Source organism: Schistocerca cancellata, chromosome 8, assembly GCF_023864275.1.
Source record: "Schistocerca cancellata isolate TAMUIC-IGC-003103 chromosome 8, iqSchCanc2.1, whole genome shotgun sequence".
NCBI lineage: Eukaryota > Metazoa > Arthropoda > Insecta > Orthoptera > Acrididae > Schistocerca > Schistocerca cancellata.
In genome coordinates, this window is record NC_064633.1 from 239,666,227 (window position 1) to 239,692,631 (window position 26,405).

Consider the following 26,405-nt stretch of genomic DNA (forward strand, 5'->3'; position numbering starts at 1 on the left):
AATGACTTCCCTGGAGACTAGAAATCTACTCTGTAGGAATCAGCATGGGTTTCGAAAAAGACGGTCGTGTGAAACCCAGCTCGCGCTATTCGTCCACGAGACTCAGAGGGCCATAGACACGGGTTCACAGGTAGATGCCATGTTTCTTGACTTCCGCAAGGCGTTCGATACAGTTCCCCACAGTCGTTTAATGAACAAAGTAAGAGCATATGGACTATCAGACCAATTGTGTGATTGGATTGAGGAGTTCCTAGATAACAGAACGCATAATATCATTCTCAATGGAGAGAAGTCTTCCAAAGTAAGAGTGATTTCAGGTGTGCCACAGGGGAGTGATTGATTTCAGGTGTGCCACAGGGGAGTGTCATGGGACCGTTGCTGTTCGCAATATACATAAATGACCTGGTGGATGACATCGGAAGTTCACTGAGGCTTTTGCAGATGATGCTGTGGTGTATCGAGAAGTTGTAACATGGAAAATTGTTCTGAAATGCAGGAGGATCTGCCGAATTGACGCATGATGCAGGGAATGGCAATTCAATCTCAATGTAGACAAGTCTAATGTGCTGCGAATACGGAGAAAGATAGATCCCTTATCATTTAGCTACAAAATAGCAAGTCAGCAACTGGAAGCAGTTAAATCCATAAATTATCTGGGAGTACGCATTAGGAGTAATTTAAAATGGAATGATCGTATAAAGTTGAGCGTTGGTAAAGCAGATGCCAGACTGAGATTCATTGGAAGAATCCTAAGGAAATACAATCCGAAAACAAAGGAAGTAGGTTACAGTACGCTTGTTCGCCCACTGATTGAATACTGCTCAGCGGTATGGGATCCGTACCAGATAGGGTTGATAGAAGAGATAGAGAAGATCCAACGGAGAGCAGCACGCTTCGTTACAGGATCATTTAGTAATCTCGAAAGCGTTACGGAGATGATAGATAAACTCCAGTGGAATACTCTGCAGGAGAGACGCTCAGTAGCTCGGTACGGGCTTTTGTTAAAGTTTCGAGAACATACCTTCACCGAAGAGTCCAGCAGTATATTGCTCCCTCCTACGTATATCTCGCGAAAAGACCATGAGGATAAAATCAGAGAGATTAGAGCCCACACAGAAGCATACAGACAATCCTTCTTTCCACGAACAATACGAGACTGGAATAGAAGGGAGAACCGATAGAGGTACTCAAGGTACCCTCCGCCACACACCGTTAGGTTGCTTGCGGAGTATGGATGTAGATGTAGTAGGTAGATCTCGTAGCACGATTACGCCTTTCAATCCATTCCATGATCCGGTTGTTCCGGGTGTTAGATTTTCACTTGAGTACTCTTTATATAACCATTTTTCTAATACCTGTGGATTTAACATTCTTTGTTAGAGAATTTTACAATTAAAATATTACTGCACGAGTTATCAATTTATGAAATATAATTACTCCTCATTTATTAGGAAATTGCCTGTTCACAGAATTTTGTCAACGGATACAATTTTTCCAAAACCATAAACAGTTATTTCCTTTTCAATTAGGAATTATTATTTAGCTAAGCAATGAATCATTTATTTACAGGTACTGAGTCATGACCTTTCGTTTTCTCAGTATCAACATTGCTAATGACCTGACTCCCGCATTATCTAGACGAGAATAAATTAAACATAACTGATAAGAAAACCTGTGCTGATATCACTGTGTAATGCTCAACAAGGTACTTCGGTACCTTTCCGATAATATCGGTAAGAACAGGCGCTATCCTTATAGAAACATGCTGATTAACGGACGATAAAAGAAAATTAACTGATTTTATCTATTTCCAGATTTACAAACAACTTACGAAATTATAGCCTAACTACACTATATATATACGTAGAGCTTGGAGCATGTCGTACAAAGGCTCTGGAACTCCCAACGATGAGGCTGCTGATCACCTTTACGGCTGTGTTGGCCGTTGCTTCTGCACAGAATGCCACTAACCGATTCCCGGATGACTTCATGTTTGGAGCGGCAACAGCCGCGTATCAGGTCGAAGGTGCCTGGAATGAAGATGGTGGGTTCAGAAGCATTAAGTGTATTCCTAGGCAATTTAAAAAAGTGTAAAAGAAAACTATCTATTTGAAAACGTGTCGTTACGTTTAGCGTTTATAATAACGTGTGCGTTCAGTACGTTCCTTACTGTTGCTTGTCCAAGTCAATAATATACTTCCATGACAATAGTTAATAGGGTATACTATTTATTGTGACGTTCTTGCATCTCTGTACAGGCAAGGGAGAGAGCATTCAAGACTACATGTTCCACAACTATCCGGAATACATGATAGGAGAAGACAACGGGGACGTCGCCTGCGATTCTTACCATCAGTACCTGCAAGATGTGGAGATGCTGAAAACGCTCAATGTAAGTACAGTTTCTAATGACAAGCATATAAACTTTTTTTGCAGATTGCAACACCCCGTTTGTCCTCAAGATATTGTCTCCTGATTTTATTCGAGATAAAATAAAACTGGTGACTGAGTTACTGATTATTAGTACAGTACAAAGTATTCCGTATCTACAGAAATTGTGCTACCTGTTTCAGATTCATGTAGCGCTCTGTCGGGAATTGATTTTTCTCAGCATGCAGTTTGTGTACGAAAATAAAATATTACGTACATTCCAGAAGCAGTTACAGCTTTTACGCTGTAGTAGACAGCGTACGAGTACAACAAAGTAAAATACTTTCCTTAAAATGAAAACAAGAGGAGAGAAGATTGTCGTCAACGACTACGTAAATGCACACTGGACTCGCATTCGGGAGGACGACGGTTCAATCCCGCGTCCGGCCATCCTGATTTAGGTTTTCCGTGATTTCCCTAAATCGCTCCAGGCAAATGCCGGGATGGTTCCTTTGAAAGGGCACGGCCGACTTCCTTCCCCGTTCTTCCCTAATCCGATGAGACTGATGACCTCACTGTCTGGTCTTTCCCAAACAACCCAACCCCAACTACGTAAATATCCATGGAAATAAGTATTGAAACAGATAGGATGGCCATGAAGTTTCGTCGCGTACTTTCGAAACATAAAATTGTCGTCAAATCACTCTATTCTGGGAAACTATGGAAAAGTGTTATGAAAACTGGATCAGAAACCCTCGCGTCGCTTTTGTGAATTAATGCTTTAACCAGTGCGCCATATTTCCCTTCTCCCGAAACTTTCAGAGATGTTTATGTTGGGTGCTGATATACAAATATACAATATTCCTCTATTTCCCCGTGGGTCGGATATGAGTTGGTTTTTGTGTTAGAGGAAGTGATGAGTGCTTGTGGAGTATATTGGTATTATCGTGTTACTGTGGATTGTTATGGAATGGAAGACAAGGTAGTCGGGGAAATGGAATGGTGCCACGTAGTCTACTCGTTTCCATATTGTCGAGAGAGCGTACGAGCTTACGTTGGCAATGTTGTGAACCAGAAGAGCTGCTATAGCAGGATCTCATAAAGTTAAAAAAAAACTTCCAGAAGAAACAAATTATAATTAGCTATTCATATTCGAAACCATGGAATTTTACTTTAAAAAAATTAACAAGTTACTCGTTTTGAATGTTTATTTCCAGTGACTATATTTCACTAATTTAGTTCCGGTTTTCTTACCAGGGGTTCCTTGTAAGAAGAGTGGCGAGTAATAATAGTAATGCATTACTCTCTGAGGTGTGTGCGCAGTCATTAATTTTCGGTCTCCACTGTCGAATAAAAGCATTCATTTAATAATTAGGAGGTACCATTCGTCCATGTCACACAAGCTTCCTTATCGCTTGCCGGCCGGAGTGGCCGAGCGGGTCTAGGCGCTACATTCTGGAACCGTGCGACCGCTACTGTCGCAGGTTCGAGTCCTGCCTCGGGCATGGATGTGTGCGATGTCCATAGGTTAGTTAGTTTTAAGTATTTCTGAATCCTAGGGGACTGATGACCTCAGTGTCCCATAGTGCTCAGAGCCATTTGAATTTGAACCTTATCGCATTCTTCGTTTGTATCACTGTCTGTCTCCAAATCTCTGTTCATGGTTCTTATATATTTCCAGAATGATAAACAATTTTCAGGGTCACTTGAGTAAATGTTGTCTGTGACCACAAAAGGGCTCTGTGGTTTTATCTGAAATGTGCCGGCCGGAGTGGCAGAGCGGCTCTAGGCGCTACTGTCTGGAACCGCGCGATCGCTACGGTCGCAGGTTCGAATCCTGCCTCGGGCATGGATGTGTGTGCAGTCCTTAGGTTAGTTAGGTTTAAGTAGTTCTAAGTTCTAGTGGACTGATGACCTCTGAAGTTAAGTCCCATAGTGCTCAGAGCCATTTTAACTTAAATGTTCTCAATTTCTTGGCTTGCCGGCCGAAGTGGCCGTGCGGTTATAGGCGCTGCAGCCTGGATCCGCAAGACCGCTACGGTCGCAGGTTCGAATCCTGCCTCGGGCATGGATGTTTGTGATGTCCTTAGGTTAGTTAGGTTTAACTAGTTCTAAGTTCTAGGGGACTAATGACCACAGCAGTTGAGTCCCATAGTGCTCAGAATCATTTGAACCATTTTCTTTTAATTTCTTGGATTAGTCAACAAAAATGTGGTTCAAATGGCTCTGAGCGCGATGGGACTTAACTTCTGAGGTCATCAGTCCCCTAGACCATAGAACTACTTAAACCTAACTAACCTAAGGACATCACAAACATCCATACCCGAAGCGGGATTCGAACCTGCGACCGTAGCGGTCGCTTGGTTCCAGACCGTAGCGCCTAGAACCGCCTGGCCACTCTGGCTGGCCTTTTAGTCAACAAACGGCAAAATTATTATCCATGTGTAACCATTCTCCGGCACATTACTTATTCTTTTGTTATTCTGGTTTAACCGGTTCTTTACAATTTTATATATGCCTTAGTGAGTTCTGCGGTAATACATGATTTAATAATGAAGTATCAGTTGTCAATCCCCTGACACTTCTTTGCAACCATTAATACTCCGTTTCGAACAGGCGGACATCTATCGATTTTCGATCGCCTGGTCACGTGTGTTGCCTAACGGGGACCTTGACGTCATTAACCAAGCTGGTATCGACTACTACAACAACCTTATCGACGCGTTGCTCGCCAACGGAATTCAGCCTCTGGTAAGTGGAGAATGATAATTTTCGAGCACTGTTTCTTATGCAGTGAACCTCTCTTCCATTTTCAAACACTAATAAGCGGCATATAGTGTAATTACAACTGATCCTGAGACGAAAAAAAAAGAAGTAGCACTGATTCTTTACAGTTATGTCAAAGTTAAGGCGGAACTACTGGCTAATTTTCCACAACGTCTTATAACAAATGAGATCGAAATTGATTTTCCTGTCAGGCTGTCTAGCTCACAAGGTAAATGGCCATAGTTCATAGTCAGTCACCTATTTTGTAAAAATGACTAATAAACGCTAATTTTCATTGATTTCATGGTATTATACGAGATGAAAAGCACACCCCACATTCACTGGCTCAATGACTAGAGGAAGTGATCGGTTGGTAGGACATGTTCTGAGGCATCAAGGGGTTACCAATTTAGTATTGGAGGGCAGCGTGGATGGTAAAAATCGTAGAGGGAGACCAAGAGGTGAATACACTAAGCAGATTCAGAAGGATGTAGGTTGTAGTAGGTACTACCAGATGAAGAGGCTTGCCCAGAATAGAGTAGCATGGAGAGCTGCATCAAACCAGTCCCAGGATTGAAGACCACAACAACTACAACATGGGTGAAATTGACGGAAATTGCTTACAAAATACTCCGAGAAACGAGTCAGTCATGCGTGTCTTTGACGGCATAGTGGGCGTAGAGACCAAGGAGAACAGAAAGGGGATAGTGAGAAATTCAACCGTGCGACTGTACTTTACTTTCCCTGTAAGTGAGCGTTCCATGTGGGTTAACAGAAAACAGTTGTCGCCAGCAACCACCGAAGAAAGCGGTACCTAGATGGTCCACTGCGTCAGTGAGAGTGATATTAGAAAAGTAATTTCTGTGAATGTGCATATTTTCGTATGATAGCATGGAATGCCAGAGTTACAGTATTGTGCCCAAAGAATCCGAATGAATATTGTTCATGACTAGTTTCAAGACAATTCCAGAGCGGAAAAAACAATCATAACAGATTGTCCGTACGTACTATTCGGGAATTTGAGTAAACTCATCCCATTTACTGCTTTTTTTAAAAGTCTATCATGAGATGTGTGGTGGTAAATAGTCATACAAATGAATCAGGAAAAAATATTACAAGTGACTGACTACTGGCCTCGGATTTGTATGGGTACTGCCTAGTATCTACGACAGGATGACTTTCCTAGCGAAGCTGTAACAATTGTTATGCAAAAACCTCCCTCGTCAATCAGTCTATGTATCAGTGGAAAAACCATCACAATCCCAGCAGTGGTTCCTCATATTAACCGGTAACATAAAAACGGAAGTGACATGGGGAACTTAAGTTCATAATATGTAGAGATACAGAAAATTCCAGCAATATGCATGGTGGTCAGCAACAGGCTGAAAAGAATGTAAGGGTGTTGCAGGGTAGGTTTCGCTGAGAAGTAATTGTTACAAAAAGATCACTACGTTGCTCCATTTCATTTCAGAGTTAACTAGCATTAAAGATAGCCAGTTAGAATATCGTGCGCAAACCTGAACAGCCCGGCGCATATCCGTTGTTCTCATATCGTAGTTGATAGCGCACGAGACTGCTCAGCTTTCGGCTCTGGTTCGATTCTTACTATCGTTCCAAGTCCAATGTTTCTATCGCTCTCTCTCTCTCTCTCTCTCTCTCTGTTTTAGGAAATCACACGAAAACCACGTTTGACGACATCGTCAGTGGCGATTCGATTGAATTCGCGTGCCCAACAACCTGACTGTCTAACTTCTGTGCTAATTACCTCGGAAACAGGGCAACGCATCTTATTTTTTTCGTTAATTCATTTCTCACCACAACCTACTCTGCAACATGCTTACAAGCTTTTCTGTATACAAATGCACCTACAAAATTTTGGTCCCTGCTCAGGGATATTTCCTGAGGAGTTTGGCATAAGAGTCCCTTGATCTCCACTGGCTCGTGGTAGACACGTTCATAGTACCACGTCGAATGACTGGTGGCGCGCGTAAACACGTTCAGAGCAGTTAAAGTGTGAACAAATAAAGCCACATTTGAATCGGTCTAGCGCAAGTCTATCATTCCTGCCAGCTATAAATATCTTGTACAAACCTTACGAGATGTGAAAACTTATTCCGCATATCAGGTAATGTTTATCCGCAATTTATTAAATTCCTTGCATCCTTGCCTGTTTACATGTGTATACATTCCTACGTTCTGCAGTGATTACGGATTTACATTCCTATAAATTCCAATGAAGATAAAAACCTCATATGTAGAACGAGGACAAAACCGTTTCTTATCAAAGATAATTCATTCGACGTTACTATTACATCACATAGGAACCATCAATATCTCCAAACCACCAGCTACAAACTTTTTACAGATATCGTCAAAGAACTACCATCGTTCTTGTTTGACAGAATTACGTGAATCTAATTACTTCACAAAAACATACGTTCTCTACATCGTTTCATGAAGTTTGAAATTGTTGTATGCCGTCTGTAGGTGACAATGTACCACTGGGACCTGCCTCAAGCACTGCAGTACATCGGAGGCTGGCCCAACGAACTGCTGGTCGACTACTTCGTTGAATACGCCAGGTTACTCTTCCAAAACTTCGGAGATAGGGTAAGTTCCAGTGCACTTCTAGCCTCGTTTTACAATCACTTTACCTGGCAGCATAATTGACGGTCTATTGTTCCACAGGTGAAATGGTGGATCACATTCAACGAGCCACATCAGTTCACGATGGGCTACGCTATGTTGGGGGTCGCACCCGCTCAACCAGCTCCGGGCATCGGCGACTACCTGTCGACACATACCGTCATCAAAGCTCACGCCAGGGTCTGGCACCTGTACGATGAGGAGTTCAGAGCCACACAGAACGGTCAGTGCCGTGGGACAGCATGAAAGTCACTTTTGATACATATAACTGTAGGTAAAAACAGTAGGTAAATACGTATGACGAGCCAGTGACTACAGTCCACCGCGATACTTAATGGGGCTTCGTGCTGTTGCGGAAAATGACGTGATAGGGTAAGCGTGTACAATATCTGATGAAAAGTATCCGGACAGTCCTATGTAATACGTAACTGAGCACCACATGCCACGAGAGAGTCACACGGGCCAGTATAAAAGTAGGCGAGGAGTATTGCATTTTCAGTAGAGAAGCAATAACCGCAGAATCGGTAGATATGGAGAGCTCAGTGGCTTCGAAGCTAGAGCAGGCGTTCGATATCATCTAGGCACTGAATCAGTCAGGAATACGTCAACCTTTCTAAAGTTGCCCATGACAAATGATGGTGATGTGATTGTGAAATGGAACCACGTACGAAAAACCACAGGAGAAATCTTATACGGATGGACATGAATCGTAACACTGCGGAGGGTTGTTGTAAAAAATTGCATGAAATCAGTGGAATTAATCACTCATGAGTTCCAAAGTGTTTCCAGCAGTCCGACTAGCACAGTACCTAAGCGCAGAAAGTTTAAAATATGGTACAGTAGTATAACAGTTCCTCGTAATCGTGTATCTCTGTAGCCAATGCTAAGCGACTTTTTAAGTGGTGCAAAGAGTTACGCCACCTGATGGAGGGTGACTGTAAACAAGTAACTAGGAGCGATGAACAGTGGAATCAGATGGAAGGATTTCAATTTGGCGAATACCTGGAAAACATTACATGCCATGATTTGTAATACTAACGGTAAAGTACCGATGCGGGTGTTTCTAGTGGTTAGCCTGTGGTTCCGCCGTTGTGCTTTAGCGAACACAGCATTATGTACTCCTTACAGTAAAAGAACTGTTCGGAAGCGGTGACCGTATCAGCATGACAATGAAACGTGTCATTAAGCAGCATCTGTGGTTCGTGGACAACAACATTCTTGAAATGTAGTGGCCCGCCCAAAGTTATCACCTGAACCCAATATGTGATGAGTTAGAAAATTTACTTTGCACCATACCATGGTATCCAGCAGTATCTTCCCTGACTCGGGTTTTGAAGAAGAGTGAGCTGCCATCCACACACATCAATAAAAGTGTCCCCGGAGAGGAGAGTTCAAGCCGTCATAAGGACGAAGGTGGGACTCTCCGTACATTAAATGAAGATACTTATGGACCGATAATTTAAGCGAAGCAGCGATGATTGAGGAATCAGTTTACCGATGATACTGTTTGAAAGTGGAGAAATGCGCTAACATATGTGACTTTGACAAGGAGCTGATTACTATGGCATCGCGTCTGGAGACAGAAGGAAATGGTGCAATTGTCGTGGAAAAAGATTGAAGAACTGTGAAACACCGAGCAGGCGACAAGGTTTTGTATGTCTTCCCACGAATGTGACATAACATACTTTTCAGTTCCGTATACCTTGGTGGACGGCAATCTGCGGCAGACTTGATATTGGAGTAAGTTCAAGTGTATCAGGGAAAAACGGTTGGAGTGCATTGTTGAAAATAGGGCTCCAGAACAGAAGAACCCCATGGGTTCCAGTGTTGGCCTAGTGACATCGTCTATTACGACTGCTAGTGGTTGCTCGGTCATCAAGATTGAAATGTGGACTAATGAAAACATATCACCTGGTCGGATGAATAACCTTTCTTCCTACTCTAGGTCGATGTTTGTGTCTCATATGTCGTGAAACAGGTGAAAGGCTGTACAAAACATGCACCACATCACGCCCACGGACTGGTGGGCGAGCGTTTCCCCTGCGCTTCCGTCCAATATGCGGGAGTACCACGAAAGGTGTGGACTATGTAAACATTTGTGAGGATCGCTTCCAAGACCAGAACCGTGAAACCGTTGTTTGAGAAGCATTATAGTGAGCTCACATTTATATCTTGGCCTGCAAATTAGCCTCATCCAAACCAGATGGAACTCACCTCTGATACTGTCTGGTTTTAGCTCCACACCCACAAACTACGAGATCGTAATTTACAGACTCTGTGTGACCTGTGTGTAGACATTGGGTGCTACACATCTCTCGAAAACTTTGGAAGACGCATTAATTCCATGACAACTACAATAGCTGCTGTAACGCATTAAATAGGTGTACCAATATGCCATTAAGCAGGTAGTCGCATTGTTTTGGCTCCTCAAAACAACGCAAATCATGGATGGAAGAGTCATTGTACAGGGGATGACCGTGCTTGAAGACGGTGCATATGCATTATCAACTGAATTACAGTCATCTTTTATAAATTTGCTTTGTCCTGACAGCGGCAGCGATGTATTTTGAAATGGACTGCTCCAGACAGTGAAAGTGTTGGAGAATCACTCCGGCCAATTACTGCTCAACTGCTGCCTTCGTGTTAAGGCGACTGGTCGGGGCTGGGTTTAAGGAGTACACATCTCGCTCGACCCCATTTCCATTACGGCCCCACCTTACTGTGACTAAAACTACTTGTTACCTAATGTGTATCACATGTCGTTAGAGCGTTGCCACGTATGTCTTTGTTAAGCCTCAGGTAACAAGGAGCAGGTAGCCAGCATTGGATACACGTTGTTTCGCCTGCCGCAATACTCGTAGAATGGAAGTGAACAGACGCTTTATCGTGGGTGATGAACAGTTTGCGTGTGTTCCAAGTTTAAAAGTCTGATTACAGGTGTGAAGTGTCATTTAACAAATAATTTTGGTCCTACAGTTGCAACCTGATGCCCGTGGCCTCTGGAGTGCTGTGAAAAGACGCACAGGATGGGCCAGTAGGTTTTCACTGGTGACAAGAGGCATTGGCGAGCGTATCTGAAAGCATATTAATACAATCAAAACATTTTCACTTTCCAATAAATTTGTTAACTGCCTGAATTGCGCAATTTTAGCATTAATCGCCGACGTAATATATGAAAAACCCATGCTCTGTCATAATCCTGTGTCAGATGTGTTCCACGACTCGTGAGTCCAGTCGACTTAGTATATAAACACTGGTGGTCATTATACTCCTTTTTTCGACGTGTCCACTAGTGATGAAGGATGGCTACTGTTCAACTGTAGAGGTCCAGAAAGAAATCTGCGAAAGAGCTGCTGCATTATCGGTTGCCTACAGGCTGTTACCGTTCGTGAGAATCTATGACGACCCATGTTACCAACAAAGTGGTGCTCACAGCAGTCAACATCTGACTCTAATTTACGGCGAATCATGGTAATCACGCCACCCCTGACAAAGTAAGAAACGGGCAGTACCTTCAACTTCCTCGAGGGTCGTTCAGTCAGGATATTGCCATCATAAAGTGCGATGATGTCCAAGTGTTACACTTTCTGTGCTTGAGTGTTACACTGTGGACCTGTATGAAGTTCCACAATATGGGAATTATTTCAGCCATTTCCATTTTCCATGGCGCTGAAGAGCTGTTTTATAACACAAAAGCTACCTCTAGCTTAGTCGTTGATGTGTGTACTGGGCTATGTTGTAGTAAATGTAGGTAGTGGGAATTCAAAGGACGAAATAATCAGCAGGAAGATATTATAATTACACGCAGTTTGCGTTTCCACAGTGGAAGGACAAAGAGAAGAAATAGAAAGCTGCAACTGGAGAAAAAACTAATAATGGCTAGCAGTATCTTCCTTCCTGAATAACAACGAGTCATTTTGGTGAATATGCATGCACTAGGAATTTTTCAGAGTTCACTTGATATGTTATCCCATTCCGCCACCCGCCCACTTTACAAGTTTATTTTACAGTACGTAGCGTTGCCATCTTCAACAATATGATGAAAGACGAAACAGACTTGTGAACCCCAGCGTACTATATTTCAGTGAGATTAGTACATGTATAAGTATGTCACGAGTGGAAGAGACAATTATGTACCTGCTTTCTCTTCACGTGTCCTCTTTCCTTTCTGTGTGACAAACTTGCAGGGTTAGCAGATAATCAGAAGCCATTAGATATTTTATTTTGCTTAAGAATATTCATGTTATACTTAGGATATTTTAGAATTATAGAAAAAGTTCCGCAATGGTTCAATCGATATCTAGCAGCTTGGAAGCAAAACGCTGTTCGCAATGTGGATGTACTACGTATGTATGGAACGAGTTTGAATCTCGTTGAAATGTTGTCAAATCGTTGCAAATTTCCGTCGTTTTGTACATGACGCAAGTTTCATTCTCCAAACCGTGAACGACAGTGTAAATAATTTCGCGAAAACAACAGTACTTTACAACCAGTAAACTGTTTCTTACGAGCATTAGAATTCGCTGCATGCACTTTCAGTCTTGAAATTGTAAAAAGGTGAAAGGTCCTTTTATTCTACATGTTGTAAAGGAAACTGAATGTTTTAAGTATCTTTAGTTTTTGAATTTGTTGTTGTTGTTGTTGTTCTGGTCCTCAGTCCAGAGACTAGTTTGATGCAGCTCTCCATCTACTCTATCCTGTGCAAGCTTCTTCATCTCCCAGAGCAGATGCGCTAAACTATAGACCTATATCTCTGACGTCGATCTGTTGTAGAATTTTAGAACATGTTTTTTGCTCGAGTATCATGTCGTTTTTGGAAACCCAGAATCTACTATGTAGGAATCAACATGGATTCCGGAAACAGCGATCGTGTAAGACCCAACTCGCTTTATTTGTTCATGAGACCCAGAAAATATTAGATACAGGCTCCCAGGTAGATGCTATTTTTCTTGTCTTCCGAAAGGCGTTCGATACAGTTCCGCACTGTCGCCTGATAAACAAAGTAAGAGCCTACGGAATATCAGACCAGCTGTGTGACTGGATTGAAGAGTTTTAAGCAAACAGAACACAGCATGTTGTTAACAATGGAGAGACGTCTACAGACGTTAAAGTAACCTCTGGCGTGCCACAGGGGAGTCTTATGGGACCTTTGCTTTTCACAATATATATAAATGACCTAATAGATAGTGTCGGAAGTTCCATGCGGCTTTTCGCGGATGATGCTGTAGTATACAGAGAAGTTGCAGCATTAGAAAATTGTAGCGAAATGCAGGAAGAGCTGCAGCGGATAGGCACTTGGTGCAGGGAGTGGCATCTGACCCTTAACATAGACAAATGTAATGTATTGCAAATACATAGAAAGAAGGATCCTTTATTGTATAATTATATGATAGCGGAACAAACACTGGTAGCAGTTACTTCTGTAAAATATCTGGGAGTATGCGTGCGGAACGATTTGCAGTGGAATGATCATATAAAATTAATTGTTGGTAAGGCGGGTACCAGGTTGAGATTCATTGGGAGAGTCCTTAGAAAATGTAGTCCATCAATTAAGGAGTTGGCTTACAAAACACTCGATCGACCTATACTTGAGTATCGCGCATCAGTGTGGGATCCGTACCAGATCGGGTTGACGGAGGAGATAGAGAAGATCCAAAGAAGAGCGGCGCGTTTCGTCACAGGGTTATTTGGTAACCGTGATAGCGTTACGGAGATGTTTAAGAAACTCAAGTGGCAGACTCTGCAAGAGAGGCGCTCTGCATCGCGGTGTAGCTTGCTCGCCAGGTTTCGTGAGGGTGCGTTTCTGGATGAGGTATCGAATATATTGCTTCCCCCTACTTATACCTCCCGAACAGATCACGAATGTAAAATTAGAGGGATTAGAGCGCGCACGGAGGCTTTCAGACAGTCGTCCTTCCCGCGAACCATACGCGACTGGAACAGGAAACGGAGGTAATGACAGTAGCACGTAAAGTGCCCTCCGCCACACACCGTTGGGTGGCTTGCGGAATATAAATGTAGATGTAGATGTAGATGTACTTACTGCAACCTACATCCTTCTGAATCTGTTTAGTGTATTCATCTCTTGGTCTCCATCTACGATCTACACAAGAGGAGATCGAGTACATTAGGGATGAGCTACAATGTATGCTGAGTTTACGCTGTCCTGCAATACTAACTTGGTGATCCCTTGATGCCTCAGATGTCCTACCACGCGATCCCTTCTTTTAGTCAAGTTGTGCCACAAATTTCTCTTCTCCACAATTCTATTCAGTACCTCCTAGTTAGTTATGTGATCTACCCATCTAATCTTCAGCATTCTTCTGTAGCACCACATTTCGAAAGCTTCTATTCTCTTCTTGTCTAAACTATTTATCTTCTACGTTTTGAATTTTTATTTTTAAAAGGGCCATTTGAATACGTAGTTGTGGGCATGAATATCAATGGTGGCTTCATTTGCTCTTCTAAATTACGAAATTAACGTAAATAAGCCATATTCCCTCAGTTTACAAAAAATAAATAAAATTCTTATTTTCACTTACTCCACAATAATTTCATACAAAGAAATAAAAGTGTTGTTATCTATGAAAAGAAGTACACAAGATTATTTCCATGCTAGAAAAGAGGATATGTCTGATATCGGAGAACTTTGGATAAAATGAATTTATACTTTGTGATCCATCAGTATTATTTTGTGCACCAGTTTAATAACAATACACAATGACCTTTAGTACCATGATCTAATTTGTATGTACATGGATGTTTTGATATACTTTGCAGGTAGCGTGGGAATTACACTTAATATGGACTGGCCTGAACCAGAGACTAACTCGACAGAGGATGCAGAAGCAGCGGATAGAGCACGGCAATTTGTGGTGGGTATTGCAGCTCTGACATCAACCAGTTGTATCTCCTGTAACTTTTCAGTGTAATTTTGATTTCTTAGAGGGTGTAACGTATAGTAATCACCTGAAGTAAAAGGTATATATGTAGGACATTGATGATTGAGAGAAAACTAACGTGTAAATGCATATTACAGATGGGTATGTTCGCACACCCTATCTACAGTCAGGATGGGGATTATCCGGCTGTGGTACGACAGCAAGTGGACGCCAATAGCGCGGCTGAAGGACGACCCCGATCAAGGCTACCAACATTCACACAAGAGGAGATCGAGTACATTAGGGGTGAGTAACCAAGTTGTTAGCTGTGGAAATACATTGCGTTTCAACAACTGGGGGCGTAACTTTACTGAATACTGCCACTACATGAATGTGATGTAAATAGCTCTTCGCATATGTTAGTTCATCATAGATTCGTCAGTTCTAACGATATTTTATAAGTGAAACACGTCACAACGCGAAAGTGAGCGACAATGGATGCTGGGTTTCGTCCCACTAGACATTCATCTTGCTAGTATCGTCCTGCAATCTGTCAACCACAAGGGTGAAACTAGAGGTTTAGAAGGCTACAAAAGTACTGATTGTAATGGCCATATGTTTTCAACCCTATCATTCTTCTTGAGATATTAAGAAAATCCCATTTTTGTATTATTTCACTGGCCAATGTATTTTTATTTGCAGTCAGCTTCATTGTGGGGAGTCAATTTTCGTCTGTGTAACCAGTTTCAATACTATGAGTACACGTATATGGCAACTGCCTTTTGACATTGCCGATCGTTTAAGAAATATGAACTCCCGAGACGTATCATTAACTTCAAGGGAAAGTATGAGGACAGGCTATCTGTGGAAGAAGTAAATGTTAAAACTGGTCTCAGCTGATTAAAAAAATTGTGAATATGGCAGCAAATAAAGTAGTTTAGAAATAACTGACAACTGCTGACGCTCTGCGGGCATATACTTCAGTAGGGCTCTGATAGCTGAATATTTATAGTAAAAGCGAATAGATTTTATGTCCCATTATAAATGTAGCACAATGTGTAATATTTCCCTGTAGTCTCGCTGTATTACATACATCTCTCTCACAAGGGGACTGTGTCATATAAAGGTGCATAATTACCATAAAGTTCCTTCAACTCGATGTGGAATGTTCCACCAATGTTCTCCTTCAAATGTTTTTCAATAGGCAGCGAAATTTTGCTTTGTCTCCTGTAGTGGGGAGCTGCTGTATTGTACCATGGTGATTACAGTGCGTAAAAAGGTTTCAAATGGCTCTATGCACTATGGGAGTTAACAAGTGGTGTCATGAATTCCCTAGACATAGAACTACTTGAACCTAACTAAACTAAGGACAACACACACATCCTTCCCATAGGCGGAATTGGGACGGCGATCGTAGCAGCAGCTTGGTTCCGAACTGAAGCGCCTGGAACCACTCTGCCACAGCGGCCGGCTTACAGTGTGTATCTGAGGTGCAGACACTCACCTGAAAACAAACGCAAAACTATTTTCACGACCTGACTGTTTTCGAAATGATGATTAAAGCTTCATGATCACCCTATGTGTATGACGAAAATATTATTCCTCAACATTTGAACTATTCAGTGTTACTCTTGCCTACGCAGCCAAGAGTGTAAGACAAGGAATAAGCATAAGAGTCCTCATTCTAAAGAAAAATTAACTGTTCAAATGGATGAGATAACGAGGAGATCGGAATGAACACTGCATGTAACACCTTAACAGAAAACTGCGCACTGTGTAGCAAGTAATGCGGGAAAAGCAGCTTCATTCCTATCAATTACAGAAATTACAGAAGGCGCCGTGTATTTCTCCTCGTGAATTTGGACTCCTTGAAGACTGATTTACACTGAACATACGGGAATGTGTACGGCCTATTAACCAGTCAATGACTGCTTAATAGGTCCTTATCAACCTCCTTACCGATTAACTGCATGAGAGTTTACTGAACGTCTGCGAAACATACTCCCTCTTTTTTTATGACATGTACCACTTCAGCTTCGTTCCATAAGCCCCTATGCACCATCCTTGAAAGTATGCATCAAGGGAAACTCTGTAGAAAACATTTTCATAGCGCTGTGGTAGCAGCAGTACAAAAACTTTTTGATGGGCTATATAGCCTAAGTACACGATTTGGTACTCTCATCAACATGCGAGTGGCGACGATGAAACTCAGTGAAGGTGGTACTAAAAGTGCTTGTTTCCTGCGGGTTGTAATAATTCGAAACCGAATATATTTTATTCTAACGTGACAATAATCTCAACAGAAAACAACGTCTATTGATTCATGGTTCCGAGAAAATGAAGTGAACGATGTGCGAAGGCTGGATTTCCCATAGCCTTGACCAAAACACCTTTTGTGCTGCATATTTGCTCGCTCACATCACGACAACAACTTTCCACCTTTCGCAGTGAAGAACTGAAACAAATTCCACAGTCATTGCATTCGCACTTAATTAAAGGCATTCATCAAGGTTGAGCAGCGCGCTACCTTACGCATAACTTCTGCTTTCAGATGTCATGGAAGTTGCTGTAAAAAACTAAAGTAATCTGATTCTAAAATATTCATGGCAAGATTGACCATTACATTTTTATTTTGTGCGTCTTGGTATTGGATCTTCTTGTAACACATAATGACAATTCTTGCAACAGAAGTGTTCTGTACCATTTCATGCATAGCGTTCACCAAGGGTTTAATTTAATATAGAAACTGATTCCTATATGCTGTAAAGCCTCTTGAAACATTTTAAATTTTGGTAAGCTGTTTTTTAAAATAGATGGCATCAAATGTTATGATCATACACTCTCTTAAAAACATAGAAAATACAAATCTTGTCTGTAAGTATTCGCTATCTGTTTTCTAATTCCACAGTTATAGGTGTATATTTGTTGATGATACAAAAGAGCTATTACACGATTGCGGTAGTTAAATATAAGGTAAGTTATTAATGGTGAAACAGTGAACCGGTCAAGACTTGTCCTTCGATAGGAGCCTTTAGCGAGAAGTGAACTACCATTTGCACTTTCCGATTCCATCTCAGGGACCGACTGAAAGATTCAAATCGGCACAGGTTACTTCATAATGTATCTGTCTTCATAATACAGATTCACGGAAATCACTAAACGTATTCAATTTTCATATAATTATCGTTACACAATGGAAGCATTCGTTTTTTGATTGAGTGTCAAGCAAAACATTACAAATTTGTCGGAAAGACGAGACCTTTCATCTCGGTTTATCAGTTAAATGAAATCAGGTGAAACATACTTTGTTACAGGTTCGGCAGACTTCTTTGGGATGAATCACTACAATACGACTTTCGTGACGCCAGGTCTCACAGGTGAATCACCTTCCAAAACGCGGGACACCGCTGTAATTACATCGGATCCTGTGGTAAGCTGAAAGTACTGTTTGTTCAGAGGTGCAAGGGACCACAATGTGTTAGTGAAAAGACATTTGAGGGCACCAGAGCATTCACAAATTGGGTATCGCAAAGGCAAGAAAACGGTGATACCGCATTTTCTATTTCTCACAGCTCTAGCCAGCCAGGGCATGAAGGTTTTGCGTTGAGACATTGCAGGTCATGGGTGTAGACTATAAGAAAACAAGTCTCAATCCCTGGTAAGCTGCCGTTTAGTTCCCAATAGTCAAAAGCGATTTTTCCGGTAGAAGGTATTTTCAGATTCGGTACTGACTTTCTTAACTGGGTTTCATCGATAATTTATTTCCAAACATGTTATAATAACAATGCGCAATACGTGACATAGAACCAGACTCAACATGTTGACGTAGCATTAATTAATTTATTTTTATTTTTACTGTTTTGTAAATCTCTACAGTAGATAAAAATTTAATTGAAGTTTCCAGTATTTAAGCTTTTGGGAAAAGGCTGCAGTTATTATTATTATTATTATCTCAGAGGTAGGTTACGAGAATTTTTGATTTTGTCAAAGTCATTCTTGTTCCATATGTACTTTTCAGAAACTGAACAATTTGACAATGAGTTCATTTGTTAAATTTATTATGAAAGTATATATTTACAAGTTGTCTTCTTTCTTTCTCGTTCTCTTTTTCTCACAGTCGCAGTTTTACAAGTTTTGTGGGTTAATATCGTCTTTTCCGATTGTAATGAATATCTTACTTAGACTAAATACCACTTATCGCACTCACGAAAGATGGTATTAACATATTTAACTTTCAAACGCTTATGTATTGACCACTGATTCACACATACAGAGATGAATTAAGCTGAGCACATATGTAGCTTCATGATTTTCTCAGAAGAGACAGTGAACTACAGCCATTTTAGAATTAACGGATACGCAACGAAAAATTAATACTACTCCACGTATATAGTAGACTGATAACACAGAAGTAAAATTTGAAAAGAAGAACTACAAATAGCACTATTGATGATTTAGAAACTATTCATTGTAGTGTTATCGTATAAAAAACAATACTTATAACATCTATATTCGGGCACAAGTGAATGATCCAATTTTTCGTAAATCGATCGAATTGAGTGGTCTCTGTAATTCCACCCCTGGATTTACTTATATTTAATATTCTATGCAGATACAAGCCGATAAAGAAGTGTTTATAAATCAGTAAAACGTTTAAAAAAGTAGATAATTGGTGAATTAGTTGAAGGAGCTGAAGAATTCTAGTTGAAGAATTCACTAGATTCAAGTATTTGTGTAGGTGGATTTTAAACAAGAGAATTTACGTTACTTCGAAATAATATCTTCAGTGGCAGCAGTGTAGATATTTTTGTTGAATATTTCGTAAATGCCCCATAAATCTGAAAGAAACAATGATAGAGTAAATAACGAAATTGGAAACAAATTATTTTACTAGTAATTTTTGTCACTACACAATAAATTCCACTGTACACAGTATTATATCTAATAGAATTATTTGAATATAGCAATGTTGACACATAATTTGACACCAACCTCGTTTTACAACTTACACTGACAACTACATTAATGGAAATGGAACGTTCGGTTCCAGTATGCCTTAAGTAGCCAGAAGTACAGTCTCACACAAATAACAAAGACTCAGGCAGCATACGTAAAAGAGCTAGTACCATATGAAAATAACAAAAAGATAGCAACAACTGCAGCAAACGAACTGAATAAAAATACAACAATTAACCTTGGAGTAATGTAATAATCTGATAAAGCCAAGTTATTTAGTATCATTTGTATAAAAGACAGATGCAAGCATAATAAAAAAATTTAATATCAATAACTGTAATACTAAACCTGGGAATACTAGAGTCTCAGGTACTATTATTCAAACTATAAATACATGAAAATAACGATTTTCGTCAAAAAGAGCAAAGACGATAGTCGTGTTGCTGCCAAGTTACTACAGCCTGAGAGATGGGTATTAGTTAGGTAACGGCAGCAACAATTATGTCTCAATTTTGTACACTTCTTCCTAGTAAAATTATTTGTTATGTACTCCACTAGGTAAAGATTTGAGGGGCGAAAACGGTAACGAGATGAAACTTAAAAAAAGAGATATTTAGAGCGACGAAAAATAGTGTCACACTGATAGTCAAAGAAACAGATTCAGCTTGTGAGGTTGGTAACGCACGTGCGTACAGTAGTACTCAGGTTGAAAGTAGGCGTCTCAAGTCCAATTTGAAGAAGCAATATTCTGAGCCAGTATTTGGATACTATGAAGACGAAAGGTGATGGCGTAAGCTCATGATCAGGAGACATTGCGCCACTGTGATGGATTATATTCCAACTCACATAGTAGTGCCTCTTGGAGTGAGGGAACGTACACTGCTGATGGTAACCCGTCCGTCGGATGGGAAGATACGTTCAGCAACCACATGTTGATTTTAGAGAGAAGCAGTGTACGCTTGCATCGTGTTTCAGTTTCCGGCTTCGTTTTATAGGGATCAACATAAACACTGCCGCGCAAGATTAGCCGAGCTGTCTAAGGCGCTGCAGTCATGGAGTGTGAGGCTGGTCCCAGTGGAGGTTCAAGTGCGAGTCCTCCCTCGGGCATGTGTTTGTCCTTAGGATAATTTAGGTTAAGTAGTGTATAAGCTTATGGTCTGATGACCTTAGCAGTTAAGTCCCATAAGATTAAAAAAAAACACTACACTACATAACTACGCATCACTGTCGTGCTCAGAATACTTGATACTTCAAGACAGGCCAGAAGAAGGGAACGGCAGATGAACTCCACTAGCAACTAATTCAGGACGTCAATTTCGCATTCTCGGCTCTGCTCCCAAGTCTCATTACCTTAGTAGAGGACTGAGATTGACTTTCTTGCTGAGACATATCCCTGTGCACATATGTTCTATACAATATGGATATGGGAGGGACTGAGAAAAGAAATATGTCGGAATTACTACATTGTATTAATACTTTTAAGAAAGTGCAAAAAATTACTTTGATTTTAAACTGTGGACAGATTTTAGTGTTTTTTTCTGTTCAAATAGAGGACTAGAATTATTGGATGGAAACAATACAGCCATACCAGATTGTAACTAGTGTAGAAAAAACTGCCAACAAACTGTATATTTTAACTGAGCACCCATCCTGAACAAACAGGTGGAAATAAGAATAATTTCTGTAATAAGTATTTTAACTTTCAGCGTCTACCTTGGGGACTTCGGAAGCAACTTAACTGGGTGGCCAATCAATATCCAGGATATCCTATCATTATAACAGAGAACGGTCGCTTGAATTTTGGAGGACGGAATGATACTGACCGCATCGAATACTATACTGTAAGCAGTAATTTCCACACAATTATAGTAACCATTTCATTACCTGCAACGTACTGTATTGGTGTATCCTTTCCAGGAATACCTCGGAGCTATGCTAGAGGCGATAAACACTGACGGTGTTCCGGTTATCGGATACACCGCGTGGAGTCTCATAGACACTATCGAATGGAACTTGGGATTCACGTGAGTAATTGTACTACTTCCATGTGTTAATTGACATAATACGGATAAAACACCAATATATTTGCTTATCAATAGAGCATTACGTAACTGTGTGAGCTTAGTATAACGTATTGTCAAGTTGATTACTCTGAAATTTTATACAAGGCTTCACTTTGTTAGAGGGAGTTGACAAGGATTGAAAACAGAGAGAAAAAGACACACAGCCAGAGACAGATAGATAGATAGTGAGTGAGAGAGAGAGAGAGAGAGAGAGAGAGAGAGAGGCCAGCGGTGATATGGGCTCAGCAGGGTGGTTTAAAGTGGCATGAGTTGGAAGATGACCGTGGGCGTATTGTGTTGGCCCATCATCGAATAATCAGATTTTGACCATCTTATTGTCTTCCAGATTCTCCTCCCTCAATTACGAAACTGATTACTGTTTTTCTGTCACGTGTTCCTTGTAACCAGTAATCTTTAGGGTTACCATCTTTGATAGGCCCGTTAATGAACGACATGGCGTAGTTATTACGACACTTAGTTCACAGTCGTGAGGGGGGAAGTTCTGATATTCGTCGAGCCGTCCAGATTTAGGTTTCCAGTAGCTTCCTTAACGTGCCTTAATCTAATGCCGGGATGGTTTCTTTTAGAAAGCACGTCCAGTTTCCTTCCCAAACTTCCACAGTGGCAGTTTGTTTTCCGTTTGTAATGACCTAGTCATCAATGTAACGTTCAATAGTTATCCTCCTTTTATGCAAGTGTGTGCCATTTATGTTCAACTCATACACTGTTTACTGAAGGCGAGACGTCGTACAGTGTATCCACTGAATAACACTACTTTTGAAATATCTGTACTTTGTTATTTTCTGGTACCACTACCGTTTAGCTTTCACTTCATCCCAAAACAGTGCGTTCCAGGACTCTTTTCATACTTTCTATATCCACCTTTGACTACGACTGTTCACTTTTGGTGAAAATAGCTTTAATCAGTGGTCTCAGGACTCCCTTTGCCTCCATTGCGCCGTCAGTAGTACGAGATCCAGTGTCGCTGATCCATGGATAACTTCCATTTCATCTACTATCTTTTCATCAGTTGCAATATTTTAATCACGTGAGCTAAGCGTGTCCTCTATACCATTCTTCCTGTTCATAAATAATAACACAGCCTAAGAAACTGAATTTCCTGGCCCTTAAGGTTCGATCTTTCTTTTTCACTTTAATATATGCTCGTTTGACATAGGAACGTGGATATTAACGGAGAGAACGTATTGCACATGTAGGCTTAGACATCTAAATTCTTATAATTAGAAAGCAATATCATTTCTATGAGCACAACAGCGCCCCCGAACAAGTGTCGTACCTAATCATTCGACCACTCTCACCATACGCTCCAACATCGCCTTTGCCTCACAAAAACACTGGCAACTATCGTTGTTAGAGAAATATAACTATGTCTTACATGCTTCCTCCACTTAGGCTAAGAAGTTATTTCCGTGACCGTCGTTGTGTTGTGAGACCCAAAAACCTACGTCAGTATCCTCGCGTCTGGATCAATACGTTCGTCGTACGTTCCACGTTGATTTCTGCGGTTATTTCGCACTAAGTTGGTTGGTTGTTAGGACGCAAACGTCTCTGCTCTCGATCGTTAAATGTAGGCCTTTGGCCACTGCGTTGTCCATAGTGAGAGGTAATGCCTTACATTTAGTATTCTCGGCACACTCTTGACTCAGTGAATTTCGGAATATAGAATTCGATGATAATTAAATGGACACCCTAGCTGCAAGCAGGCGTTGATGTACTTCATCGGGGACATGTTGAAAACGTGTGCCCCGACCGGGACTCGAACCCGGGATCTCTTGCTTACATGGCAGACGCTCTATCCATCTGAGCCACCGCGGGCACAGAGGATAGTGCGTCTGCAGGGACTTATCCCTTGCACGCTCCCCGTGAGATCCACATTCCCAACATGTCCACACCACTACATTCGTAGTGCGCCTAATAGATGTTTGCCCATCATACTCATTACTCGTGGCAGATTAATCTACCAAGTCCCATACGAGTTCGGGCATAGAGTGTGCGTTCGCACAAGAAGGTCAATGGCCAGGAAGCCATATTTTAACTATATATGACGGTAGTATCTGTTCCCGAAAGAACAGTTACCGTGGATGACCATGCAGCTTTGCTAGAAATGAAATGATAATTAAATGGACACCCTGGCTGCAGCTAGGGTGTCCATTTAATTATCATATCATTTCTAGCAAAGCTGCATGGTCATCCACGGTAACTGTTCTTTCGGGAACAGATACTACCGTCATATATAATATAGAATTCCCTAACAATTTCCTAATAGCCTTTTCACATGAATCGCCTGAGTACAAATGATAACTCCACCAGTGCACTGCACTTTTATACCTTGAGTACGCTACACTACCGCCATCTGTAAACAGAGTGTTCGGAATTCCCGTTACAAACTTCTAGCATTTGGAAAAGGGAATGAGAGCATAATAATTTTAATAGGAACCCATGTTCGGAAAAGTGCAGTTTCCTAGGTAAACATGTAACAAGTGTCTATAAGTGTCAGATCAACATCCTAGAGCATACGTTTGCGGAATACACCGACATGATCCTTCTGAATGGTCAAGCTCACGGCGGTGAAGTAGTTTCTCGTCTTCTTTATCAAGGTCGTTCTCTAAAACGAGCGACTCCATCGCATATATTTTTCGTCCTAATGAAACAACAGTTTCAAGACAGGGTACCTTCACCGTCAGCAGGTGTGACCGTGGCGTTAAAAGGAGATACCACACAGACGAACTGGAAGAATTATAACACATCACGTTAAAGAGAACACCTCAGCGAGTATGCGATCCACTTACTTGGCTATTAATGAGTGGAACTGCAAAAAAAAAAAAAAAAAAAAAATCGAAAGCGGTCACATTATAAACATGCTTTGGAAACGTGGAAGCGTTATAGCACCGAAAAAGTACGTTTGTGGACATGGGTTTTAATTAAGATTATTATTTACACACTCCCCTCTACAAGCCCTAGAAGTGAGTAACGGAAATGTCCGAACTCTCTGTGTATGCATATCGCAATCCCGTGATTGTCACCTCATTGTGCATGTTAAGTCACTGATAGCATCAGTGGTTAGAATAATTCTGTCTACGTATCCCTAATCCACGCATCCATTTAGAAAAATTTCCATGTTTACTTTGCATGGTAATCTGGGATTCAGTGTGAAGAAATATAGGTTGAACATAAATGAAACCGACAAACTGCAGGGACGGACTCCTGACTTCAAATGTAGGAAATAAAAGTCCTATGAACATATGTAAGCAAGTACATCGTCGCCATAGTGGATGGCGCCGAGTTATCGCAGTTCCTATGTCCAAGTGCCGTCTGCTCCTTGTGTATTGCAGGCTATGGGTTTGACTCTGCCTACTGAAAGCAGCCGAATGGTCCGATATTAACGAGAGGAACAAGCCGAGATTATGTATGTGTACGGCCAAGCAGGTAGAAACGGTCGAGAGGCAGCACGGCTATACCAAAATAAGTACCCTCACAGATACCAAATTCATCACACATTTCTAGCCCGTTTTGGGCGTTTGTCCTTTCAGAAAGGTGAACGCGCAGGGAGGCGGCGGACTGTGCATACACCAAATTTGGAGGACCCGATTTTACAGGATATTGACACGAACACTAATACAAATTACAGGCGTATGGCTCACCAGCTTGGTGTAAGCCAAAGTAAAATTATGCGTACCCTGTGTGACAACCGCAAATATCCCCTATCATATGCAACGAGTGCAAGGATTATCAGCAGCAGATCCCACTCAATAGGAAGGATTTTATCGATGGTTATCACACGAGATCATCACAGTTATGAGTTTTCTGTCATCAGTCATCTGCACCGGCGAAGCAACCTTCCCAGAACTGGCATCATCAGTCCGTGTAACCGTCATTTGATGGCTACAGACCATTCTTGGAATATGCTTGAGGCATCTCATCAGCATCGGTTCAGCACCAGTGTGTAGGCAGGCATCCTTGGCGATCACATACCTGGAAAGATTATTATTCCACGACGCCTCGACGGAGGAACGTACGTGGACTTCCTGCGGAATACTCTGCCTAGGCTTGAGAATATGCCATCGGTAACATGGCAGATTACGTGGTTTCTGCATGATAAGCACCCCCCCCCCCCCCCCACACACACACACCAGTCCTAATTACAGTTCGCCGACACCTTAACAACATCTTCCCCAGACGTTGACGTTGTGTAGAAAGCGAAAGACCTGAAGTATGGCGTGCTAGACCACCAGACTTAAACTACCTGCATTTTTACCTCTGGGTGTATTTGAAAAGCGTTGTGTATGCTGAACCAGTTTCTGATGTGCAGACCCTTCAACAGCATGTTTGTGTCGCCTGTGACGGTATCCGGAGAGAGGCTGGAACGTGCGAAACAGTGCGGCAGTCCATGATACAACATTTGAACGCGTACATTGCATAACATGGAGGCAACTTTGAACGTCTGTCAGAACGTGGATGCTATGCTGCTCTGTACTGTGTTTCGGGACGATTGGTTGTTGCATGCACACCGTGCATGACGGACACATGTTCATAGGACCATTTTTTATCCATTGCCTGTCAGGAAACGGTGCCTGCATTTTGTCGGTTCATCCTGTATATGCTAGAGGAAATCTGTTCAGTAAGCTACCCGTATTCGTAAGGTAAGACATTTGAAACCCAAAAGTTGCTAAAATGAATTGATATCTGTCGTTAATATCCAGTG

General features: G+C 41.4%; 1 protein-coding gene and 1 non-coding gene across 4 annotated transcripts in view; one reads left to right on the forward strand and one right to left on the reverse strand.

Moving 5' to 3' along the window:
• The first annotated feature begins 1,904 nt into the window (after positions 1 to 1,904).
• The window catches only part of LOC126094863 (myrosinase 1-like), an 89,387-nt gene continuing 64,886 nt past the window's right edge, over positions 1,905 to 26,405 (forward strand). Inside the window, exons 1-10 of one of the 3 annotated variants that reach the window (XM_049909494.1) lie at positions 1,905 to 2,044; positions 2,259 to 2,392; positions 4,987 to 5,121; positions 7,624 to 7,746; positions 7,825 to 8,005; positions 14,563 to 14,657; positions 14,822 to 14,969; positions 17,978 to 18,093; positions 21,326 to 21,460; positions 21,537 to 21,643. In XM_049909494.1, coding sequence (XP_049765451.1) covers positions 1,909 to 2,044; positions 2,259 to 2,392; positions 4,987 to 5,121; positions 7,624 to 7,746; positions 7,825 to 8,005; positions 14,563 to 14,657; positions 14,822 to 14,969; positions 17,978 to 18,093; positions 21,326 to 21,460; positions 21,537 to 21,643 — 1,310 coding nt within the window. In that variant the 5' untranslated portion in view covers positions 1,905 to 1,908. The remainder of the gene's footprint in view (positions 2,045 to 2,258; positions 2,393 to 4,986; positions 5,122 to 7,623; positions 7,747 to 7,824; positions 8,006 to 14,562; positions 14,658 to 14,821; positions 14,970 to 17,977; positions 18,094 to 21,325; positions 21,461 to 21,536; positions 21,644 to 26,405) is intronic. The other 2 variants (XM_049909495.1, XM_049909492.1) reach the window with 2 other exon arrangements.
• Trnat-ugu (transfer RNA threonine (anticodon UGU)) lies at positions 23,445 to 23,519 on the reverse strand. The gene has a single exon. It is a non-coding gene; the product is annotated as a tRNA-Thr (tRNA).